This window comes from Elephas maximus, chromosome 4, assembly GCF_024166365.1.
Source record: "Elephas maximus indicus isolate mEleMax1 chromosome 4, mEleMax1 primary haplotype, whole genome shotgun sequence".
In the NCBI taxonomy this organism is placed as follows: domain Eukaryota; kingdom Metazoa; phylum Chordata; class Mammalia; order Proboscidea; family Elephantidae; genus Elephas; species Elephas maximus.
Window position 1 is genome coordinate 65,149,189 of NC_064822.1, and position 23,173 is coordinate 65,172,361.

The 23,173-nt window shown below is 39.2% G+C and overlaps 1 protein-coding gene across 1 annotated transcript; it reads right to left on the bottom strand.

The window, feature by feature from the left end:
• Window positions 1-353: 353 nt before the first annotated feature.
• LOC126076238 (C-type lectin domain family 4 member A-like) lies at window positions 354-23,173 on the bottom strand. Its single transcript, XM_049884816.1, has 3 exons — window positions 23,112-23,173; window positions 3,042-3,182; window positions 354-487 (listed from the first exon to the last, which is right to left on the bottom strand). Exons 1-3 carry the CDS (start codon window positions 23,134-23,136, stop codon window positions 354-356), a joined length of 300 nt encoding a protein of 99 aa, XP_049740773.1. The 5' UTR covers window positions 23,137-23,173.

Sequence of the window (23,173 nt, forward strand, 5' to 3'; positions counted from 1 at the left end):
TTAAAAAGAAACAAACCAGTTGCCGCCTAGTCAATTCCAACTTATAGCGACCCTATAGGACATTTTTTTATAGGACAGAGGAGAACCATCCCGTGGGATTTCCAAGGCTGTAATCTTTACAGAAGCAGATTGCCACATATTTCTCCAGAGGAGCAGTTGGTGGGTTCAGATCACCAACCTTTCAGTTAGCAGCAGAGCACTTTAACCACTGCACCACCAGAGCTCCTTAAAATTCCCACCAATTATGTCTCCCCTAGAGAAAACTTCTCTGTAGTTTTGGATAAACCCATTTTTAAATGTCAGTATCTAATAGACACCCTTCTGTTCGTGTAAGGCAGACATTCCTTACTGATTCAGGCGGCATACTTACTGATAAAAGCAATAAAGGATGAGATTGCCAATAGTAGCAGATGTGTCAACAATGAGGCAAGAAGCTGCTTGGGAAAACCAGGATTACTTTGCCGAGGGCTGGTCTTCTCTTTGGGAGCTGGAGGAGAAACCAAATTAGATTCATCAGTTATAAATTCTGTCCTTGGTTCTTCTTCCTCCTCTTCCTTTTCTTGGATGACACACAATTACTAACTGTATCACACCTGAAATAATAACAGAAATAGAAAAAGGAATGTGAAAGAAATAATAATGTTCATTTTAGAAATTTTACAAAATACCCAAAAGCCCAAATTCCTGTCATTGACAGATAACTATTACTAACATTTTGCTACCTATCCTTCCAGGAATTTTTAAAGTATATATACATATGTGCACATTTTCCCACATGACTGACATACCATAAGTACTGATTTCTAGTCCACTATTTTCTTTATACTATACCATGAACATTTTTACCACCATATTTTCTTCCTTAACACTATTATGGTCAGATGATATTGTGTTATATATTTAAATAATTCTCTAAATTATTTCCATCTTTAATGACCTTAAATAATGCTGCTGTTGTTAGTTGCTGTTGAGTCGATTCCAACTCCTGATGACCCCACATGTGCAGAGTAGAACTGCTCCATAGGGTTTTCAGAAACAGATCACCAGGCCTATCTTCCGAGGCCTCTGGGTGGGTTCAAACTGCCAATATTTTGCCTAGTAGTCAAGCACTTAACCCATGTACGCTACCCAAGGACTCTGAGTAATGCTATAGCAGATTAATCTTTATAATCATCCCTGATCATTTCCTTAGGATAAAGCCAGTTCCTTTTAGTTCCCACTTCATAGTTAAGAATTACTTTCTGAAACTTATCTTGTCAAGTAGGTCATGGGGGGAAAACCTCAGTATTGGATAATGTGATCTCATATTTAGAAAACAATACATATACACGTTTATGTATATTTATACCTGAAAAGATATACACTAAATTCCAAATTATGCTTATTTCTGGATGGTAAGATTAGGTATAATTTAAATTTTTATGTACCTCTAGTTGATAATTTTTTCTAAAATGAACATTATTACTTGTATAATAATGAGTGGACTGGCAGAAGAACAAATATGTCTTAGAAGAAGTACAGCCAGAATGCTCATTAGAAGGAAAAATGGCAAGCCTTTATCTCACTCCCTCTGGATAAGTTATCAGGAGGGACCAGTCCCTGGAGAAGGACAAATGCTTGGTAAAGTAGAGAGTCAGCAAAAATGAGGAAGACACTCAACAACATGGACTGACACAGCGGCTGCAACAATGAATTCAAACATAGCAATGATTATGAGAACGGTGCACTGGCAAGTTTTTCTTCTGTTGTACACAGGGTCACTATCAGTTGGAATCAGCTCCACAGCACCTAATAACAGCAACATAATAAATAATATAAAGTTTTTCAAGAGGGCAAAAAAATCTCCCTTCATGCTTGTTCATATCTCCAGAGAAATGTTTTTGAAAAGCCTGAGCAATCCTGATCTTCTCCCATGACTTCTTGTAGTCTTGCATGCACTTTTTAAAATCTCTTTTGCTCTTTATCTAAGATACCATACTTGCCACTCAAATTACCTTTTAACGAACTCCCAAGACTAATTAATTGAGTCCATCTTGGAGATACACTATGCAGTGGATTTTCTGATTTCAGAAAGTTTTCCCTGCAGATTTAAGGCGTTTGCTTTCTTTGTTAGACTTTCTAGTCTTTCATCTGCAATGTTCTTTTGTTCCAATTCAGTCCAAAACTAAAAAATACACCCTCAACACTGTTCACCCAAAGTGTACTAATACATCAACAACCCCTTTGTGGGCCATACATGATTCATGAGCTGGACCTAATAACTGGACCCCAGCCCCGCTGAGCCTCAGAGGGCGCAGGAGCACAACTTCTCAGAAGACAGGGTCATCATATTTTTCTCCCCCATCATTTAACTGTACTACTCCTTAATGCCTATCTATAGGGAACTCAGTCTTATAGGAATTCTCAGTGTTTCCAGTCATGGCCACTCACAGAACCAGCAACTAACATCACTAACTTAGTTAAACAGTGCTGCTATAACATAAATACCACAACTGGATGGCTTTAAAAAAGATAAATTTATTATCTCACAGTCTAGTAGGCTACAAGTCCAAATTCAAGGTGACAGCTCCAGGTGAAGGATTTCTCTTCGGCTCTAGGGGAAGGTCCTTGTCATCTATCTTCCCCTAGTCTAGGAGCATCTCAGTGTAGGGACTCCACGTTGAAAAGACATGCTCTGCTCTCAGCTCTGCTTTCTTGGTGGTATGAGGTCCCCTATCTCTCTGTTCACTTCTCTCTTTTATATCTCAAAAGAGACTGACTCAAGATACAACCTAATCTTGTAGATTGAGTCCTGCCTCATTAACATAACTGCTTCTAATCTTGCTTCATTAACATCATAGAAGTAGGATTAACAACACATAGGAAAATCACATCAGATGACAAAATGGTGGACAATCACACAATACTCGGAATCATGGCATATTCAAGCTGACACACATTTTGGGGGGACTCAATTCAAACCATAACAATCACCTACGTCTATGCCTTCGCTTCATTCTTCATCTCATCGCTAACTCTGACCACCAGATAATGTTTCCTACCTGCAGGAGGCTCTGAGTTGGAACCTGAGGTGTTGGATTCATTTTTGAACTTCATTTCTGCATACGTCAACTCTGAAGCCATATTGAGAAGAGGTCTTTTGCTTTCTTCAGAAAATTTGTTTCCTCCCTTCCCTAAAATATCTTAAAAATGAGAACAAACATGGTGTTAAATAATGAAACTTCCTATCACTCAACTACATGACAGCAGAGGTCGAATTTGGGCAACTACCCCCAGAGAAGTATCAGTGAAAAATAAATCCTCAATATGAGGCCACTCAGTTCACAGACAGAGGCCCAACCCCCAGAAGCAGCACAATGAGAACCACAGCCTTTACACATACCCTAGCAAATACAATAAGTGGGAACTCAAAGGGTGGGCAAAGAAATAGGAAAGAAAAAAAAAAGAAAGAGGAACCAAATGGTTAGAGAATCTTTGCTGAGACCTGTGTTCTCTGAATTCACCAAGAAAACAAAATTCAAACAATTATGTTTGCATGTGGGCACATATGAATTTGAACAGCCCACCAGTGGCACAATGGTTAAGCCCTCAGTTGCCAATCCAAAGGTTGGCGGGTCAAACCCACCTGGCTGTTCTGAGTGACAAAAGACCTGGTGATCTGCTCCCATAAAGATTGTGGCCTAGGAAACCCTATAGAACAGTTCTACTCTGTCATATAGGGTCACTTTGAGTCGGAATAAACTCAACAGGACACAACAACATCAGGTAAGAGTAAGAAAATTCACCACCATCAATATCACCCAATATATTTCCCCAACTCTGACTCTTGCAGTCTGAATTCACACCCCAAGGCAGAAGGGACTTCAACAAGATCACTGATAGCAGCTGACTCCCCAAGTCCAGCAGAAAAGTCTTGGATAGTGGACATGGTTACAGGGGAAACTGGACATTCAAAATATCCCAGCATGGGCCACATTAGACATGAGCACTCTAAGGTGAAACTCCTTCATAATCTCCTTCCAATGTGAGTTATAAGCATACCTATTCAACCTCACAGAACTTTTTTTGCCTTTTTTTTTTCTTGCTTTGGAACAAAAACAAAATTGGAAAAGTTACAAGTACAAAACTTTTTTTCCTGAGCCACTTGAGAGTAAGTTGCTGATATGATACCCCATCAGCTCCAAATACTTTAGAGTGTATTTCCTACATTCAAGGATCTTCTCCTAAGTAACCAAAACATAATCATCAAAATCGAGAAATCAACACTGATACATTAGGCCAGTTGCTGTAGAGTTGATTCCACCTCATGGAGACCACATGTGTGTCACAGTAGATCTGTGCTCCACAGGGTTTTCAATGGCCTGTTTTTGGGAAGTAGATTGCCAGGCTTTTCTTGCAGGGTTCCTCTTGATGGGTCTGAACTGCCAACCTTTTGATTAGCAGCCGAGTACTTACAGTTTTTGCCACCCAGACGCCTCATCGATACATTACCCATTACCATCTAAATTGTCATTTAGATCTCTTTTAAATTCAAGATTCTGTGGTTCCTTAGAACTATAAGAATATTAAAGATTTTTACCAAAAAAGCAAATGGAATTCACGTAGTGGCTGGTCACAAATGGAAAGGGATGAGAGTCCCCAGCTCCACTACTGTTGATTATTCTTTTTACACAAGCCACATGCAACTAAATGTAGGTTGTGGCAACCTGTCAATAGTTGAGAGACACTACTTCTGCCAAGGAGATGTCACAGAATCAGCCCCTGACAGTCTTCCTACTGAAATATTTTCAGTCTGACCTTTAAGCCTCTGTGTTAAGCACATCCTTGGCAAACAGCAAGCTAAGTAGGCCGTAGCTTCCATTAGAGAACTAAACTAACAGTTGAATACTTGGTTACCACTAAACGTAAAGACAAAATGTTTTGAGAACAACTCTTTAAACGCATCTTTTAAAAATGTGTTAATCTTTTCACTAGAGACACAGGCCACTCCAGACGATACCTTTATATTTATACATTATGTTTTCCGCTAGACGATAATAAAAAGCCATTGCCTTAGAGTCGATTCCGACTAAAGCGACCTTATAGGACAGAGTGGAACTCCCCCATAGGGTTTCAAGGGGAGGCTGGTGGATTCAAAAGGCTGACCTTTTGGTTTGCAGCCTGAGCTCTTAACAACTGCACCACCAGGACTACTAGAAGATACTGGTTAGAAAAAAATCTAATTTTCACCAAAATACGTGTAAGCTCCTGAGCATGGATTGGCATAATTAATCACCTTTATTTGTACTCGATATTTTTGAGGCCACCTTTAAATTAAAACTGGTTACTCTCCAAAAATTTACTCACGTGGCTGGTTGAGGAGTCACTAAACCTGAGTAGCATGAGAAGGCTTATTAATAAGTGCAGACAACTGAGAAAATATGAAGGAACCCTATACTTAATCTAACTACAGGGCCTTTAATAAAATGCAGCACTGAAACGAGTTAATAATAACAGTACTAATTTCATCACCTTAAATAAGTCATCCTCATTAGTTCTTTCCCTCACTGGTTAAATGTCCCTGAGTAGTTTGGAACACATATGTTGTTATCACATTATTATTTCAAAAGGAACAGTTGAGACTTTGGGTTAGGCAAAGATTTCTTAGCTATGACACCAGAAACACAATCAGAAAAGAAAAAAAATTGGTAAATTGAATTTCATTAAAATTCAAATTTTTACACTTCAAAAAACATCATTTACAAAGTGAAATTATTTGAATCCAGAATATATAAAGAACACTTACAATTCAGAAATAGACAACTCAATTTAAGAACGGGCAAAATATTTTAGTAGACATTTTACCAAAGAAGATATACAAATTACTATAGCACCAAAAAGATGCTCAACGCCATTACTCATTTGGGAAATGCAAATTAAAACTGCAATGAGAAAAACTTTTCTGCATCGAAGGATTTTATCGACAAAGTGAAGAGACAACCTACAGCCTGAGAAAAAGTATTTGGGAACCATATATCTGATAAGGATTTAAAGTCCAGAATACATAAATAACTCCTACAAGTCAGCAACAAAAGGACAAACAACCCTCTCCGTTATTCCTGGGGAGGATAAATGGGACGCATATTACAGCTCTCTGCAGAGAATCTTTCGTAAAAATGCTCCCCGATCTTCACCAACCTGATTCTCTTATCCACTTCAAATGGGTGAGATGTTTAATAGGCACGTAAGAGTTTGTTAACATCCTACAGGCTGTCCTGTGCCACATCTCGTTTTGATGCCTAATGTATGCCAACTTAGGATCTTGGCCAGAATTTCCATTTTAAGTAACTTCATTTTAATAACTTTTTTCACACAGCTAAGGACAAGTAGTGATAATTAAACTCAAACCAAACCTCTAACGCCAAATGTTATACTACTTTCACTTTAAAGCATCTTGTTTCATAAAGGACAGTCAACACTAGGGACAATATTTGCAATTTACATGACGAAGTGTTCTCTTCCTTAATACTCAAGGAGGTCACAAAATCATAGGAATAAGACCAACAAACCAATAGAAAATAAAGCAAAACAAATGAAGAAGCAATTCACAGAAAAAGATAAACCCAATGAACACTAAATATATGAAAAGTTGGTCACCATCCAGCAGGATTAAAATGATTACATTTTATCAATCAGATTAGCAAAAATTAAAAATATCCATAAGCCCAAATCAAAATGCACAGTTTTTAAGAGCTATTTGGAAAACCCTATTACACTGTTAAATGCACATGCTGTTTGACCCAGCATTCTATTTCTGAGAAACTACTGGATAAATACATTTTGTCTAGCATGCACAGATAACGTACACAGATATTCACAGCAGTGCTGTTTTGTAAACGTAAAAACTGATTAAAACCTATTGCCAAACACTAATGACAAAGGGGTAAATAAATGATGCTGTATCTACTGCAATGCATCTGCTAAAAAAGAATAAATAAGAATCCCAAAACGGACTAAGCCCACCACAGAGCCTATCTCTCCCACTGTTTAAAACCGAAAACTCTGAATAAAGTTAAAAAGCAATTATTTGAGGACTCTGAAAAGAAAGTAAGAGCAGGGGAGTCAAAACTTGGAGACATGCCTGTAAGAGGATGATCTCCCATTTTCTTGTCCTCACAGCTATGACTTGAGGGCAGGCCCAACACGCGGAAATGCACAGCAGCAGCGCAGGAGAAACTTCATCAATGTGGCCAGAGGAAACAGGAAAAGGGGACCTTCTGGGTCAGCGACTATGGAGAACTTTCGGCAAGAAAGAACTTGAAGAAGGGAATCCCCTAATTCTGTGTAGGAAACTTCACAAATCCCAGATTTGTTCCTAAACTGCATATGTGTAAGTCAGCCTCAAAGCAGCACAGCAAAGTCTTTGAGAAGTGAACTAAGATTTAAACCACTGCCCAAGTCTCAGACGAACGCACATATGTGGCGCAGACTCGGAGCAGTAAAAAGGTTTGAAAACTGAACTAACATTGGAGCCAGCATCAAAGATAAGACAGAACTGAACTGATTGACTGCTAAAACCAAAAATTAACATTAACATTCTTTAGAGGATTTCAGTAGAACCCAAAGCCTATACAGCATAACATTCAAGTATCCAGGATACAGTCCAAAATTATTCAACACACAAAGAACCAGGAAAATGTGACCAATTCTCAAGGTTAAATCAATCAACAACCCCAAAACCACCCAGATGTTGACACTATCAGACTTTGAAGCATCTATTCTAACTACAGGAATCCCTGAGGGGTGTAAATGGTTAACACACTTGGCAGCTAATCAAAAGATTGAGGATTTGAGTCCACCCAGAGGAAGAAAGCCCTGGCCATCTACTTCCGAAAAATCACCCACTGAAAATCCTGTGGAGCACAGTTCTGTTCTCACACACATGGGGTCACCATGAGTCAGAGCTGACTCAACAACAGCTGGTGGTAGTGGTAGTATTGGTGGAGAATCACTTTTCTAGCTCAGCCCCCTCAATTATACATTAATATCTGCCTTCGATGGTGCAGCGTAAGCCTTTATTACTCCTCGTTTCCTCCACTCTCATAACCTTCTAGCTAGTCAGCTTACCTATTGCTTTCCTCCTTCCAATTCAGCTTATATGTTCCCACCAGAACAGTGTCCTTAAAGCTCTCCGATGTGCCTCATTCTCCTCATTGCCTTTAATTGTTCTCTTCGGCTTACAGAATAAAGTTCAAAGTACCATTCCATTCTCAAGTCTCAGTCTTCCCTTCCACTCAAAATATGCTCCAGCAAACCAAAGTACTAGTCAAACACTGTAATCACCGTGAGCATTGAGTGCTTGCTAAAATTCCCTCTGCCTAGTATACCTTCCCTCCTACACCTGCCTGCTGAAATTCTTCCCATTGTACATGACTAGCTCAAATAATACTTGATAAGACGTGTACTATCCTCCCAGTCTGAAAGATGATCTCCCTTGTTTTCTTTGGATTGCTACTGATATTCTCTCTCTTACTGTTTGTAAGCTCTTTGAATAGAAGAACGATGTGTTCATTTTTGTCCACTCACAAACACAAGACACTCATTAAACACTTGCTGCATTAACAGTGCTTTCAGCAAAGACAGACTAGAAATCAGTAAGTTAGTTGTTTTTCTTCTTTTCCTCACGCTCGTTTGTATTTTTCCTAGCTAAATGACTTCAGTCTTCACGATATGCTTTGCCATAGTTGCAGAAAATCTCATTCCTTGTTAAGAATCAGTCACAATATAAGAGGGCCAAGTAAGACGGGATGAAGATAAATTGTACTCTGGTACATAGACCCCATGACCTGAGAAAAGGAACACTAGGGATTGTGTAGCACAAACGCTGATAAATTTGGTAGCTTTACTATCTTGTTGTAATAATCACAACTGGCTAAGATTACATTGCACTTTTCTCATGTTTTAGTTATTATTGTCCAAACTTAAAAAAAAAAAAGTCTATCATTTCCACTTGACTCTACATGAGGACAATACATATAGTTTGTGACTCTAGAACTCATACTCAAGAGCTGCTCCTCAGACACATTCCCTCGGTAAAGAACAGAAAAAGGAAGAGAATTACATTTACTTAAAAGTAGGTCCTTAAGGAGAATGAATAGGCTTGTGATGGTTTTCACAGCAATTTTACGATCTGGCATTTACTTCAAAATTTAGCCAGAATTCTTCTTTTCAGCCCTTTTTGAAGCTGTCAAGATATGGTGGTGGGTTTTGTATTAAAAAAAAAAAAAAAAGCTCCGGCATACTCGGGTTGCCTGGATCTGAGCCAGGAATAATAATTGTCCCCTGTGATCTTACATTCGGCCATATAAATTGAAGGATAGTATCATCCTCTAACTAAAAAGAAATATGCATTGAGACTCACTATAAGATTTTTGTTTGTTTGTTTCCTCTTCAATATTTTCTTTTTTCTCATCACCTACTCCTGCCATTGCACTTATAATAGGAAAGAAATGTCATAGAAGCACTTTGCGTGGATGCTGCATCTGGCTGCATATCAGCATGCGACCACTAGAGGGCGTGCTCCCGCTAGCAACTCCAGCACAACTGTAGGATATACGGCTCAGACTTCCTGGTGACAGAAGAAGCACTTAAAAAGGAATAAATAAATGAAAATGAGCCAGTGAAATTTCATCTACAGAGTCTAAATCTGAATTCCAACCAAAGTTTCCTGGGAACGCAGAAAGACAGCAGCTACAGCTGACAGAAAATTAGGTACAGAATGATACTTCTTTCAGATATTAACAGCTAAATAAATATTTGAATGGAGAATATACTTATTATTTATACTGACCTCCCAACCCCACTCATAATAGATTATCAATGAGCAGTAAAGAGTAGTGGTCAGGGGCCTGGATTTTAAAGGAGACAGATTGTTGTTGTTGAGTGGTGTGGAGTTGATTTCTGACTCATAGCAGCCCCATGTGACGCAGTGGAACTGCCCCACCGGGTCTTCTTGGCTGCAATCTTTAAGAAGCAGATTGCCAGTTCTTTCTCCTGTGGAGCCACTGGGTGGGTTCCAATGGCCAACCTTTCAGTTAGCAGCCAAGTACTTAACTGTTGCACCACCAGGGCTCCTGGAGACAGATTACCTTGGTATGAAAACCTGTCGTTTTTTGGCTTTGTGACCTTGGACAAGTTATTTAACCACAGGGTGGAGTCAGGCCCTCACAATGCCTACTTCCTTTGTGGGCAAATGAAACGAAACTTACGAGCTTTGAATGTTTGCGGGGCGGGTGCTTTGGCCCGAATCCTCCATATTTTATGCAACTTCTACTTCTCTAAGTTCTTGAGGTTACGTTTTATCACGATCAGGCCTCTAGTTGTTACTTAATGATCTAGTAAAGCTTGAATTCGACTGAGTTTGTAATATTCTAACCTGTAGAATCAAATTTTGAGTTTGGTTTTGGCTTCAGCTTGCAGCTACAAGCAATAAAAGATTCTCACATAGATAGAAGATCGAAAATCTGATTGTCAGGTTTTACCTGGAGCCAAGAGTTCAGGACTTTGAGCTTGTCATTCTCTCTTTAGGCTGTCCAGTGCCATAAGAAGCACTCTTTTACTCAGCAGTCCTTGAATTGTCCTTTCCCTCGCAGCCACTTCATCTCCTGTAGCCTTGTTAATAGGACCACTTACAATAAGTTCCACAATGTATTGCTAAGTGAAGAAGTTAAATTACAGAATTATATATATTGTAGTCAATTTGTGTAGAAACAAAAGCTTATAAAAATTGTAGGGAAAAATATAATCAAACTGTTAAAAATAGCTTTCTCTGGATATATAAAAATAACAATGGAGTAAACAGGGCAATTCATGTTTACCTTAAAGCTGTTATAGTATTTGATATTTTATGGGCATGTATTTCTTAAAGAATAAAAAACATAACAAGCCAAAGATTTTTTTCTCATGGAAAGTTAATAAAGCAATGTTCTCCTATTAGAAACCAATCAGATATATCATTTGAATATTTCAATTTCAATCAAATTTTAGCTGTTCATAGACCAAAACAGGTTGATATTGCCAGCATAACCTTATCTCAAAGTGCTTGCATAAATAATTTTCTAGCAATGAAAGAGGATAAACTCATGGAATGTTTAAGTGGAGGTTAAGTGGATGGATACCAATGATTTCTGTTTCTGCCTACAGTGCCAGCTGCTTCCAAAACAACAATACAAAAAAATAGTATCATTAATTAAAAAAAAAAACTTTTTTAAACCGTTGCTGTCAAGTCAATTCATACTGATCCCATAAGACAGAGTGGAACTGCCCCAGAGGGTTTCCAAGGAGCGGCTGTTGGATTCGTACCACCTACCTTTTGGTTAGCAGCCATAGCTCTTAACCACTATGCCACCAGGGCTCCATTACATCTTTAATTCAATGAAAGAAAAAGAAAGAAGCAAAGAAGAAAGAGGAAATTTACATAGCACTTTGCAATTAACAAAATGATTTTATAGTCATTACTTTAACTTAAAAATAATCCTGAAAAATAAGTATTATTCTCATTTTACAGTTGAAGAAACCAAAAGTTAGATAGATTAAATAACTTGTCTAAGACCAAACAATAGTTATAAGTGGTGCAGATGAAACTCAAACCCATATCTCTGTATTTTATGCAACTTCCACTTCTGTAAACCAAGTGATATATTCATTTCCTTCTAGATGGTCACAAGTTGCCAGCTTTGTCATCTGAATGAGTCAGGGCTCAGACGCTAAGAAATTTGGAGAAATACAATTGACATCTATATCTGAAGAGAATGAGATAAACCTATTAGTGAGTTAAAATCCACTTCGTTTTCATGGAGCCTTCACCAAAAATGAGATTAAGACAGTCTGTACATCAGGGCTGTTAACTCAACAGAAAGAGTATTTTATTCACAGTAAGTGCTTGTTGGAAACCCTGGTGGTAAGCCCGAAACCACACCCGGTGCCGTCAAGTCGATGCCGACTCATAGCGACCCTATAGGACAGAGTAGAACTGCCCCATAGAGTTTCCAAGAAGCGCCTGGCGGTTTCAAACCGCCGACTTTCGGTTAGCAGCCGTAGCACTTAACCACTACGCCATAGTGGTTAAATGCTACCGCTGCTAATCAAAAGGATGGTAGTTTGAATCCACCAGGCACTCCTTGGAAATAAAAACTAATGAATATTTCCCCTAGGACCATGAAAAAACAAGTGATATCGATCTAAGCCTGTCAAACAGGGTGATGCTCACCAGGATGGCGCCAGTCACCCCCTGGGCTGATGGGATAATGGCAGGAAAAGACCAACGTGTTTGAAACGTGACCATCGAAACCACACAGAAAGAAAATGGACATTCCACAAGTTCCTAAAACCTTTTCCCTAAAAAACCCCAGGTGGCCTCCAGTTTCTTGAGACAGACAGGTTTAGGAGGAGATCATTCTCCTCTGTCTTCATATCCCTGTTCCCCCGTCTCCATATATTGATATATTAATAAAGCTCTTGCTACCCACCTCACCCCTGTCTCAAGAGCTGGCTGTTTACAGCAGGAGGCTCCAACTCCTGAAACTGCGGTAACACCATCCTCACAATCCTTGCTACTTTTGAGCCCATTGCTGTAGCTACTGTGTCAATTTGTCTCATTGAGGCCCTTCCTGTTTTTCACTGTCCCTCTACTTCACCAAGTATGATGTTCTTCTCAGGGACTGGTCCCTCCTGATAACATGTCCACAGTACATAAGATGACGTCTTGCCATCCTCGCTTCCAAGGAGCACCCTGGCTGCATTTCTTCCAAGACAGACTTGTTTGTCCTTCTGGCAGCCCACTGTGTACTCAATATTCTTCACCAACACCATAATTCAACTGGCATCAATTCTTCTTCAGTCTCCCTTATTCATTGTCCAGCTTTCACATGTACCATGTACATGAGGCAGTTTAAAATACCATGGCTTGGGTCAGGTACACGTTAGTCCTCCAAGTGACATCTTCACTTTTTAACACTTTAAAGAAGGTCTTTTGCAACACATTTGCCCAATGCAATACATCATTCGATTTCTTGATGGCTGCTTCCATGGGCATTGATTGTGGATCCAAGTAATATGAAATCTTTTACAACTTCAGTCTTTTCTCATGATGTTACTTATTGGTCCCGTTGCGAGGATTTTTGTTTTCTTTATGTTGAGGTGTAAGCCATACTGTCGGCTGTAACCTTTGACCTTTATTGGTAAGTGCTTCAAGTCCTCTTTGCCTTCAGCAAGCAATATTGTGTCATCTGCATATCACAGTATGTTAATGAGCCTTCCTCCAATCCTGGTGTTGCGTTCTTCCTCATATAACTCAGCTTCTCAGATTACTTGCCAGCATAGACTGAATAAGTATAGTGAAAGGATACAATCCTGATGCACACCCTTCCTGACTTTAAACCATGCAGTATCCCTTTGTCCTGTTCGAACAACTGCCTCTTGGTCTATGTACAGATTCAGCATGAGCACAATTAAGTGGAATTCCCATTCTTCAAATGTTATCCAAATTTGTTGTGATCCACACAGTCAAATGCCTTTGAATAGTCAATAAAACACAGGTAAACATCTTTCTGGTATTATCTGCTTTCAGCCACACTTCATCAGTGACGATATCCATCCATCAGCAATGATATCCCTCATTCCACGTCTTCTTCTGAATTCGGCTTGAATTTCTGGCAGTTCCCTGTCGCTGTACTGCTGCAACTGTTTTTGAATGATCTTCAGCAAAATTTTGCTTGTGAGTGATATCAATGATACTGTTCAATAAATTTCACATTCTGTTGGATCATCTTTCTTTGAAATGGGCACAAATATGGATCTCTGCCAGTCAGTTGGTCAAGTAACTGTCCTCCAAATTCCTTGGCACAGACGAATTAGCACCTCCTGTGCTGCATCCATTTGCTGAAATATATCAACTGGTATTCTATCAATTGCTATAGCCTGTTTTTCACCAATGCCTTCAGGGCAGCTTGGACTTCTTCAATATCGTCATTTCTTGATCATATGCTACCTCCTGAAATGGATGAGTGTTGACCAATTCCTCTTGGTACAGTGTCTCTGTGTCTTTCCATCTTCTTTAGATGCTTCCTGCATCATTCACTATTTTGCCCAAGAAATCCTTCAGAACTGCAACTTGGGGCTTGAATGTTCTCTTCAGTTCATTCAGCTTGAGAAATTCCAAGTGTTCTCTTCCCTTTTGGTTCTCTAATTCCAGGTCTTTGCACATTTCATTATAATACTTTACTTTGTCTTCTCTAGCCACCCTTTGAAATCTTCTGTTCAGCTCTTTTACTTTATCATTTCTTCCATTTGCTTTAACTACTCTACATTCAAGAACAAGCTTCAGAGTTTCTTCAGACATCCATTTTAGTCTTTTCTTTCTTTCCCATCTTCTTAATGACGTTTTGCTTTCTTCACGTATGATGTCCTTTATGTCATCCCACAACTCCTCTGGACTTCGGTCATTAATGTTCAATGCATCAAATCTATTCTTGAGATGGTCTCTAAATTCAGGTGGGATTTACACAAGGTCATACTTTCACTCTTGTGGACTTGTTCTAGTTTTCTTCAGCTTCAGTTTGAACTTGCATACAAGCAATTGATGGTCTGTTCTGCAGTAGGCCACTAGCCCTGTTCTGAGTGATGATATTGAGCTTCTCCTCATCTCTTTCCACAGATGTAGTTGATTTGATTCCTGTGTGCTCCATATGGCAAGGTCCACGTGTATAGTCGCCATTTATATTATTTAAAAAAAAGCATTTACAATGAGGAGGTCAATAGTCATGCAAAATTCTAACATGTGATCTCCAGTGTCGTTGTTATCACCAAGGCCATATTTTCCAACTACTGATCCTTCTTTGTTTCCACCTTTGACATTCCAGTCACCAGTAATTATCAATGCATCTTGATTGCATGTTTGATCATTTTCAGACTGCAGAAGTTGGTTAAAATCTTCAATTCCCTCTTCTTTGGCATTAGTGGTTGGTGTGTAAAATTGAATAATATTTGTGTTAACTGGTCTTCCTTATAGGTGTATCGATATTATCCTATCACTGACCATGTTGTACTTCAGGATAGATCTCGAAATGCTCTTTTTAATGACAAATGCAATGCCATTCCTCTTCAATTTGTCATTCCTGGCATAGTGGACCATATGATTGTCTGATTCAAAATGGCCAATAGCACTACATTTCAGTTCGCGAATGCCTAGGATATCGAGCTCTATGTGTTCCATGTCATTTTTGATGATTTCCAACTTTCCTAGATTCATACTTCGTACGTTCCATGTTCCGTTTATTCATGGATGTTTGCAGCTGTTTCTTCTCATTTTGAGTCGTGCCACATCAAAAGATGAAGGTCCCAAAAGCTTTATTCCATCCATATCATTAAGATCAATTCTACTTTGAGGAGGCACCGCTTCTCCAATCATATTTTGAGTACCTTCGAACCTGAGAGGCGCATCTTCTGGCACTATATCAATGTTCTGCTGCTATTCATAAGGTTTTCACTGGTCAATTTCTCAGAAGCAGACCACCAGATCCTTCTTCCTAGTCTGTCTTAGTTTGGAAGCTCACTAAAACCTGTCCACCATGGGTGACCCTGCTGGTATTTGAAATACCATTGGCATAGCTTCCAGCATCACAGAAACATGCAAGCCACCACAGTATGACAAACTGACAGATGTGTGGTAGGTGTAAGTGCTTAAGAACTATTTATTAAATAAGCAATGTAAAAATGAACTGATTCCATCTGTATTACTTCACTAGACTGCTAATCTTAGAATTATTCACTGTTATGTTGGAACTCTAAACATGAATTATGACAGATATATCATAAATTTATAAACTTACACTGATTTGAAATTTTGCACATTGTCACAAAGAGAGCACCAGCACAATAAAAGAATGAGAAGAACAAAAGGCCCACCTCAAAACAAATTACAGCCATCTAAGACACATCGACTGGTCCCACCCCATCTGAAGCAAAGGAGAATGAAGAAAACCAAAGACACAAAGGAAATATTAGTCCAATGAACCACAAGTACCACAGCTTCCACCAGCCTGAGCCCAGAACTAGAGGGTGCCTGGCTACCACCACCAATCACTCTGACAGGGATCACAGTAGAGGATCCGGGACAAAACAGGAGAAAAAATGTGGAACAAAACTCAAAATCATCAAAAAAGATAAGACTTACTGGTCTGACAGAGACTGGGGGAGCCCACGAGGACTATGGCCCTGAGGTACCTTTTAACTGAGAACTGAAGTCACTCCTGAAGGTCACCTTTCAGCCAAAGATTACACAGGTCTATAAAACAAACAATAACACATATGAAGAACGTGCTTCATAGTTCAATCACGTGCATGCACCCAAATGGGCAACACCTGCCCAAACGCAAAGACGAGAAGGTAGGAAGGGACAGGAAAAATGGACAAGCAGAAATGGTGAATTGGGGTGTGGAAGGGGTGAATATTGATACATCACAGGGATTGCAACCAATGTCAAAAAACAATTTGTGTATTAGGTGTTGAAAGAGAAACTAATTTGCTCTGTAAACTTTCATCTAAAGCACATTTTTTTTTAATTACAGTACAATTTCAAAAAAAAAAAAAGACAAAAGGAAGGTCCTAAATTCTGCCAAAGAGAAAGCAGGATCAAATAAATAGACATTATGATCAAAGTTGCTGTTGTACTTCTCAACAAATATACTGGTTACTACAAGACAGTGAAGCAATGCCCTCAAAATTCCAAAAGAAGACAGTTTTTAACCAAAATTCTGTAATTAGAAAAAATATTAATTGTGAGAATAAAATAAGAGACATGTCAGAAAAGCCAGGGCTAAAAGTTCACCTCTCATTTTTCTCTTCTTAAGAAGCTACTAGAAGAGCAATCTCCAGCAAAATGAGAATGTAAATAAAGCAAGCTTGGGAATGAATTCCCTATAATTTCCCCCATAAAAGCACACAGAGAAACTATGATAGCAAAATCTAAAACCCATGGAAAACATCCACCAAAAATTGGGGAACAAGATATTCTCAAGAACTCTAAAATACGAGTGAGTGGAGACAAACAATGGAGTGTTAGAAGAGCTACACATTACCAGCATCTGCACTGGAGAAAGCAGAGAGAAGCAACTACCCTCAAAGGAGTTTAAAACTCAAAATAACCAACAAGTATTCACTTAAAAGGACAGTGGTGGTTCAGCCGTAGAATTCTCACCTTTCGTTCCGTGCCAATGCACCTCAGGTACAGTCACCACCTATCTGTCTTAGAGGCTTGATTGTTGCTGTGATACTGAACAGGTTTCAGTGGCGTTTCCAGACTAAGACAGACGAGGAAGAAAGGCCTGATGATCTACTCAGAAAAATCAGTCAATAAAAATTCTACGGATCGCAATGGTCCAATCAAGTCAGAGCACACTCGCAGCAGTAACAACATTCACTTAAAAACCTAGCAAGTCAAACTGGGTTTCATTTCCAATAGCTAATGAGTTCAAGGGTCTGAAGAGGTGGAGATGTTTGGACCTCATGAATATTCCAAATGAACAGCCGAAGCTTCCTTCCATAACAAACCCCACACTGAGAAGAAAACGCTGGCACAGAATTCAAATGGAGCAGGACAGGGGCAATAGAGACCAAGGAAAAAGAAAGTCTAAAAAAGTAGAAGAGGGAAATAGGGCCAGGAGACCTCACAAAACAAACTGCCACTTCACAAAAAATGACAGAAGAGCAAGCCCTAGAGCTGTGCTAACCAATACGTAGCTATAAGCTAATATGACTCTTGAGCACCTGAAATATGGCTAGTCCAAAGTGTGCTGTGCTGTAAGTGTAAAATACACGCCAAATTTCCTCAAAGACAGTACGAAAAAAAAAGTAAAACATCTCATTAGTAATTTTAGATTGATCACATGGTGAAATTATAATATCCTGGAATACTGAATTACAAATGTATTATTATTTTCACCTAAAGCACAATAAAAATTTTTTTCAGGCATATATATTATTAAAATAAATTTCTGGGAGGCAGGGCCAAGATGGTGGAATAGTCAGACACTTTGTATTGTTCCCCCTTACAACAAAGGCCAAAAAAAAAAAAGTGAATTGATTACGTATGACAATCTAGGAGCCCTAGTCATCAAACACAAAGCTGAAGAATTGGACCGATCATTAGGTGGAAGAAGAGACAATTGAAAAATAGCAGAAACAGGGAAATACAGATTTGTGGGATCACCAGCAACCTGCTAGCTAAATTTGTACAGCACACATAGGCTGAGGCAGGCAGCAACATCCCAAGCTGAAACCCACCCCATCTGGTGCAGTTAAGCAGCAGCAAATCTGCACACACCTCCACAACCAAACAGGAGTGACACCAGACCTGCCAAAGTTGACTGCAAGCTCCCAACCCACTACATATGCTGACACCATAACTCTCCCTCCTGCCAGAGCCCCACGACCAAGGAGCACTTCCTTCCCCTCACACATCTCCCACCCTGCTGTGACACCATTCTCACGGCATTCAACAATGCCATGCTCTCTGAGCTGGGAGCTCATGGCAGGTCCAGAGATGCCCACCTCTTTGCCCAGTCACTGGCATAGGGAGTCCACAGACTTGCAGTACCCTTCACCCCACCCTTCACCCCTGCCCCAGTGCCATGCTGACCAATAGAGCACTGCACACCCTCATTAGCACAAAATGGGCTGGGCATCCACCTGACGCCCATTTTCACCAGCATCAGCCAAGTGAGAGCTGCAGATTTGTGGCATTCGACACAACTCCACCCCTAAGAAAGGGCCTCGCCCACCTAGACTGATGGCCTGAGGGCCAGCGGTACCACCCCCTTCATCTAGGGGCCTCGGAATTAATGCTGCTTGCCAATCCCTCCAACCAATGGTACCAGGTGCTCAAAGACCAGCTGCACTATCCTTCCCACTATGCACTGTAGCATACAGGGACATGCTTTCCATCTGGGCACCTGGGGGCAGCCAACAGCCCCCTCCTTGCCCCACACATCACCCCCATTGCAACCAGAGACCTGTGCCTGCTCTGAACACATCCATGCAGCCCTACCCACCTAGGACTCTAGGTGAGTGTCTCCATACCACACAGTGACCGACACCCATTCACCTGCACCCTGAAAAACTGCACCTGCGCAGGAACAGTGAACAGGCTTCCAGGCACACATGCCTAGTTGCTGCTCTGACCAGCTGGAGACAGAGAGGTGAGAACTTCAATAACACCAACAACCAGAGTAACACACACGCCCAGCCTACTTGAATATATATAAAAAAAAAAAAACCCAAAAATACAGGATGCAGTAAACAAAAAACCATAAATAAATATAATGAGTTATTGATTTCTCAGAGACAACGGTCAAACTCAAATCACATAAAGAAGCAAGACAAGATGGCCATAGCAAGTGACCAAAATAAAGAGCCAGAAAACTCCAGAGGAAGATAAGGCAATGGAATTACCTGATAAAGAATTCAAAACTAATATACAGAGTTCTCCAAAAGATCAGGAAGGAGATCAGGCAATACTCAGACCAAACAAAGGAACTCACAGACAAAGCAACAGAAAAATTAAGAAAAACAATACAAGAACAAAATGACAGAATAAATGGGCTGCTAGAAACCACACAGAAACAGCAACCAGAAAGCCAAAAGATTAATAATAAAATTTCAGACTTAGACAACTCAGTAGAAGGTCATAGGAGCAGAATTGAGATAATGGAAGTCAGAATTAGTGAGACTGAAGATAAATCCCTTGACACTGATTTGTTTGAGGAAAAATCAGAATAGTGAAAAAAGTGTAAGAGTTTTGTGGGATACTGTCATGAGAAAAACCTACTCATGATCAGAGTACCAGAACAGGTAGGATAACAGAAAACACAGAGAGAATCGTTGAAGATTTGCTGTGAAAAAAATCCCTAATATCATGGAACATCAGAAGATAACTATTCAAGAAGCTCAACGAACCCCATACAGGATGGATCCCAAAAGAAAGCCATCAAGACATAACCAATTTTGCCAAAACCGAAGACATCCTGAGAGCAGCTAAAGATAAATGAAAAGTCACCTACAAAGGAGAACCAATAAGACTAAGCTCAGGTGACTCAGCAGAAACCATGTGGGCAAGAAGACAATGGGATGACACATACAGTCTTGAAGGAAAAAAAATTGCCAACCAAGAATTATATAACCAGCAAAATTGTCTCTCAAATAAAAAAAAACACCAAACCCATTGCCACTGAGTCGATCCCAACTCAGAGTGACCCTACTGGACAGACTAGAATTGTCCCATAGGGTTTCCAAGGAGTGCGTGGTGGATTCCAACTGCCAACCATTTGGTTAGCAGCCGTAACTCTTAACCACTATGCCACCAGGGTTTCTATCTCTCAAATACTTTGGCAAAATTAGGTCATTTCCAGATAAACAGAAATAAAAGGAACTTGTAAAAACCAGACCAAAACTACAACAAATATTAAAGGAAGTCCTCTGGTTAGAGAACCAACAACATCAGAAAACAATCCAAGACTAGGACACAGAAAAGATCAACCAAGATAGGAAAGTCACAAAAACAAATCAAAGCTAAAAGATTGAAAATTTGGAACCAGAGACATCAATATGTAAATGACAACAACATCAAAACAAAAAAGAGGGAACAAATGGTATAGCCATAGAACTTCCATATGGAGAGGAAGTCAAGGTGATATCGAGAACTAAAACACTGGTTTAAACTTAGAAAAATAAAGGTAAATTTCAAGGTAACCACAAAGGAAACTAACAAACCTATCTATCAACTAAAAAAGAAGAAAAGCATAAATACTCAGCAGACACAAAATCAACAATAATGAGAGAGATGAAAAGAAAATACATAAACACAAAACAACTCAGAACAGAAATTAATCCGAACAGAGAAAATGTCAACATCACGATTATAAATAAATACATCAAAACAATGGCAGTGAACTCATACTTATTGATAATTACACTAAAAATAAATGGCCTAAATGCACCAGTAAAGAGACACTGACAGAATGGATTAAAAAACATGATCCATCTATATGCTGTCTACAAGAGACACACCTTAGACGCTGCCTTAGTCATCTAGTGGTGCTATAACAGAAATACCACAAGTGGATGGCTTTAACAAAGAGAAGTTTATTTCCTTACAGTAAAGTAGGCTAAAAGTCCAAATTCAGGGTGTCAGTTCCAAGGGAAGGCTTTCTCTCTCTGTCAGCCGTCTCATCAATCTTCCCCCTGACTAGGATCTTCTCCACACAGGGACTTCGGGTCCAAAAGACCACTCTGCTCCCGGCACTGTTTTCTTGGTGGTATGAGGTCCCCCTGGCTCTCTGCTCTCTTCTCTCTTTTATATCTCAAGAGATTGCCTCAAGACACAATCCAATCTTATAGATTGAGTCCTGCCTCACTAACACAACAGCCGCCCATCTTCCCTCATTAACATCATAGAAGCACAATTTACAACATATAGGAAAATCACAAAATGCCAGGAATCAAGGCCCAGCCAAATTGATACACACTTTTTGGGGGGGACAAAAGTTAATCCATGACAGATGCAGAGACATAAACTAAAATTTAAAGGATGGAAAAAAAATATCAAGTAAACAACAACCAAAAAATAGCAGAAGTGACAGTATTAACCTCTGATAAAATAGACTTTATAGCAAAATTCATCATAAAGGATAAGGAAGGACAAATACTATATAATGATATAGGATCAATACACTAGGAGAACATGACCATAATTAATACATACGCACCCAATGACAGGACTCCAAAATACATAAAACAAACTCTAAAAACACTGAAAAGAGAAACAGACAGTTTCACAGTAATATTGGCGGACTTTAACACACCACTTTTGGTGAAGAACAGAACATCTAGAAAGAAACTCAGTAAAGATACAAAAGATCTAAATGAAACAGGTCACCAGCTCAACCTCACAGACATATACAGAACACTCCACCCAACAGCAGCGAAGTATTCATTCTTTTCCAATGCACATGGAACATTCTCCAGAATAGACTACATTTTACTCCACAATGCAAGCCTTAACAAAATCCAAAACATTGAAATAATACAAAGAATCTTCTCTGATCATAATGCCATAAAAGTAGAAATTAATAACAGAAACAGCAAAGAAAAAAATCAAATACATGGACACTGAATATCACGATTAAAAACTGCTGGGCAATAGAAGAAATCAAGGATGGAATAAAAAATTAACAAAATCAAACAAGAATGAAAACACATCTTACCAAAACCTTTGGGACACACCAAAAGCAGTGTTAGAGGTCAATTTTCAGCAGTAAACGCACACATCAAAAAAGAAGGGCCCAAATCAAAACATTAACACTATAATTCAAACAAACAGAAAGAGAGCAACAAAACAAGCCCTCAGACACCAGAAGAAAGGCAATAATAAAGATTAGCGCAGAAATAAATGGCACAGAGAATAGAAAAACAATGGAAAGAATCAACAAGACCAAAATTTGATGCTCTGAAAAGATCAACACAATTGACATTGTCCACAATTACAAAAAAAAAAGAGAAAGGAAGCAAATAACCCAAATAAGAAATAAGACAGGCAACATCACAACAGACCCAAGTGAAATAAAAAAAGATAACAGAATAGTATGAAAAATTGTACTTCAACAAATTCGAAAACCTAGAGGAAATGAACAAATTTCTAGAAACACACTAGCTACCTAAACTAACACATACTGAGGTAGAAAAACTAAAATGACCCACAAGAACAACAAAAATAGCCCTGGCCCAAATGGCATCACTGGAGAATTCTACCAAACATTCACAGAAGAGCTAACAGCAATACTAACCCACAAAACTACTCGAGCTATTTCAGAACATAGAAAAGGAAAGAATATTACCAAACTAGTTTAGTTTTACGAAGGCAGTATAACCTTGATACGAAAGTCAGGAAAAGACAACATGGAAAAAGAAAATTACAGATCAACCTCTCTCATGAAAATAGGCACAAAAATTCTCAAGAAAATTCTAGCCAATAGAATTCAACAGTGTATAGATAATACATCATGACAAAATGGAATTCATACCAAGTGTGTAGGGATGATTTAACATCAGAAAATAATCAACACCAGTTTCTCGATTCCCTCTA

Excerpts from the sequence above, each read along its gene's own strand:
- LOC126076238 (XM_049884816.1), bottom strand. The coding sequence starts at position 23,136 with ATGTTAAATCATCCCTACACACTTG. Across the intron at positions 3,183-23,111 it reads AAATCATCCCTACACACTTG|ATATTTTAGGGAAGGGAGGA; the intron begins GTATGAATTCCA and ends CTCATTTTTAAG. Across the intron at positions 488-3,041 it reads CAACTCAGAGCCTCCTGCAG|CTCCCAAAGAGAAGACCAGC; the intron begins GTAGGAAACATT and ends TTTCTCCTCCAG.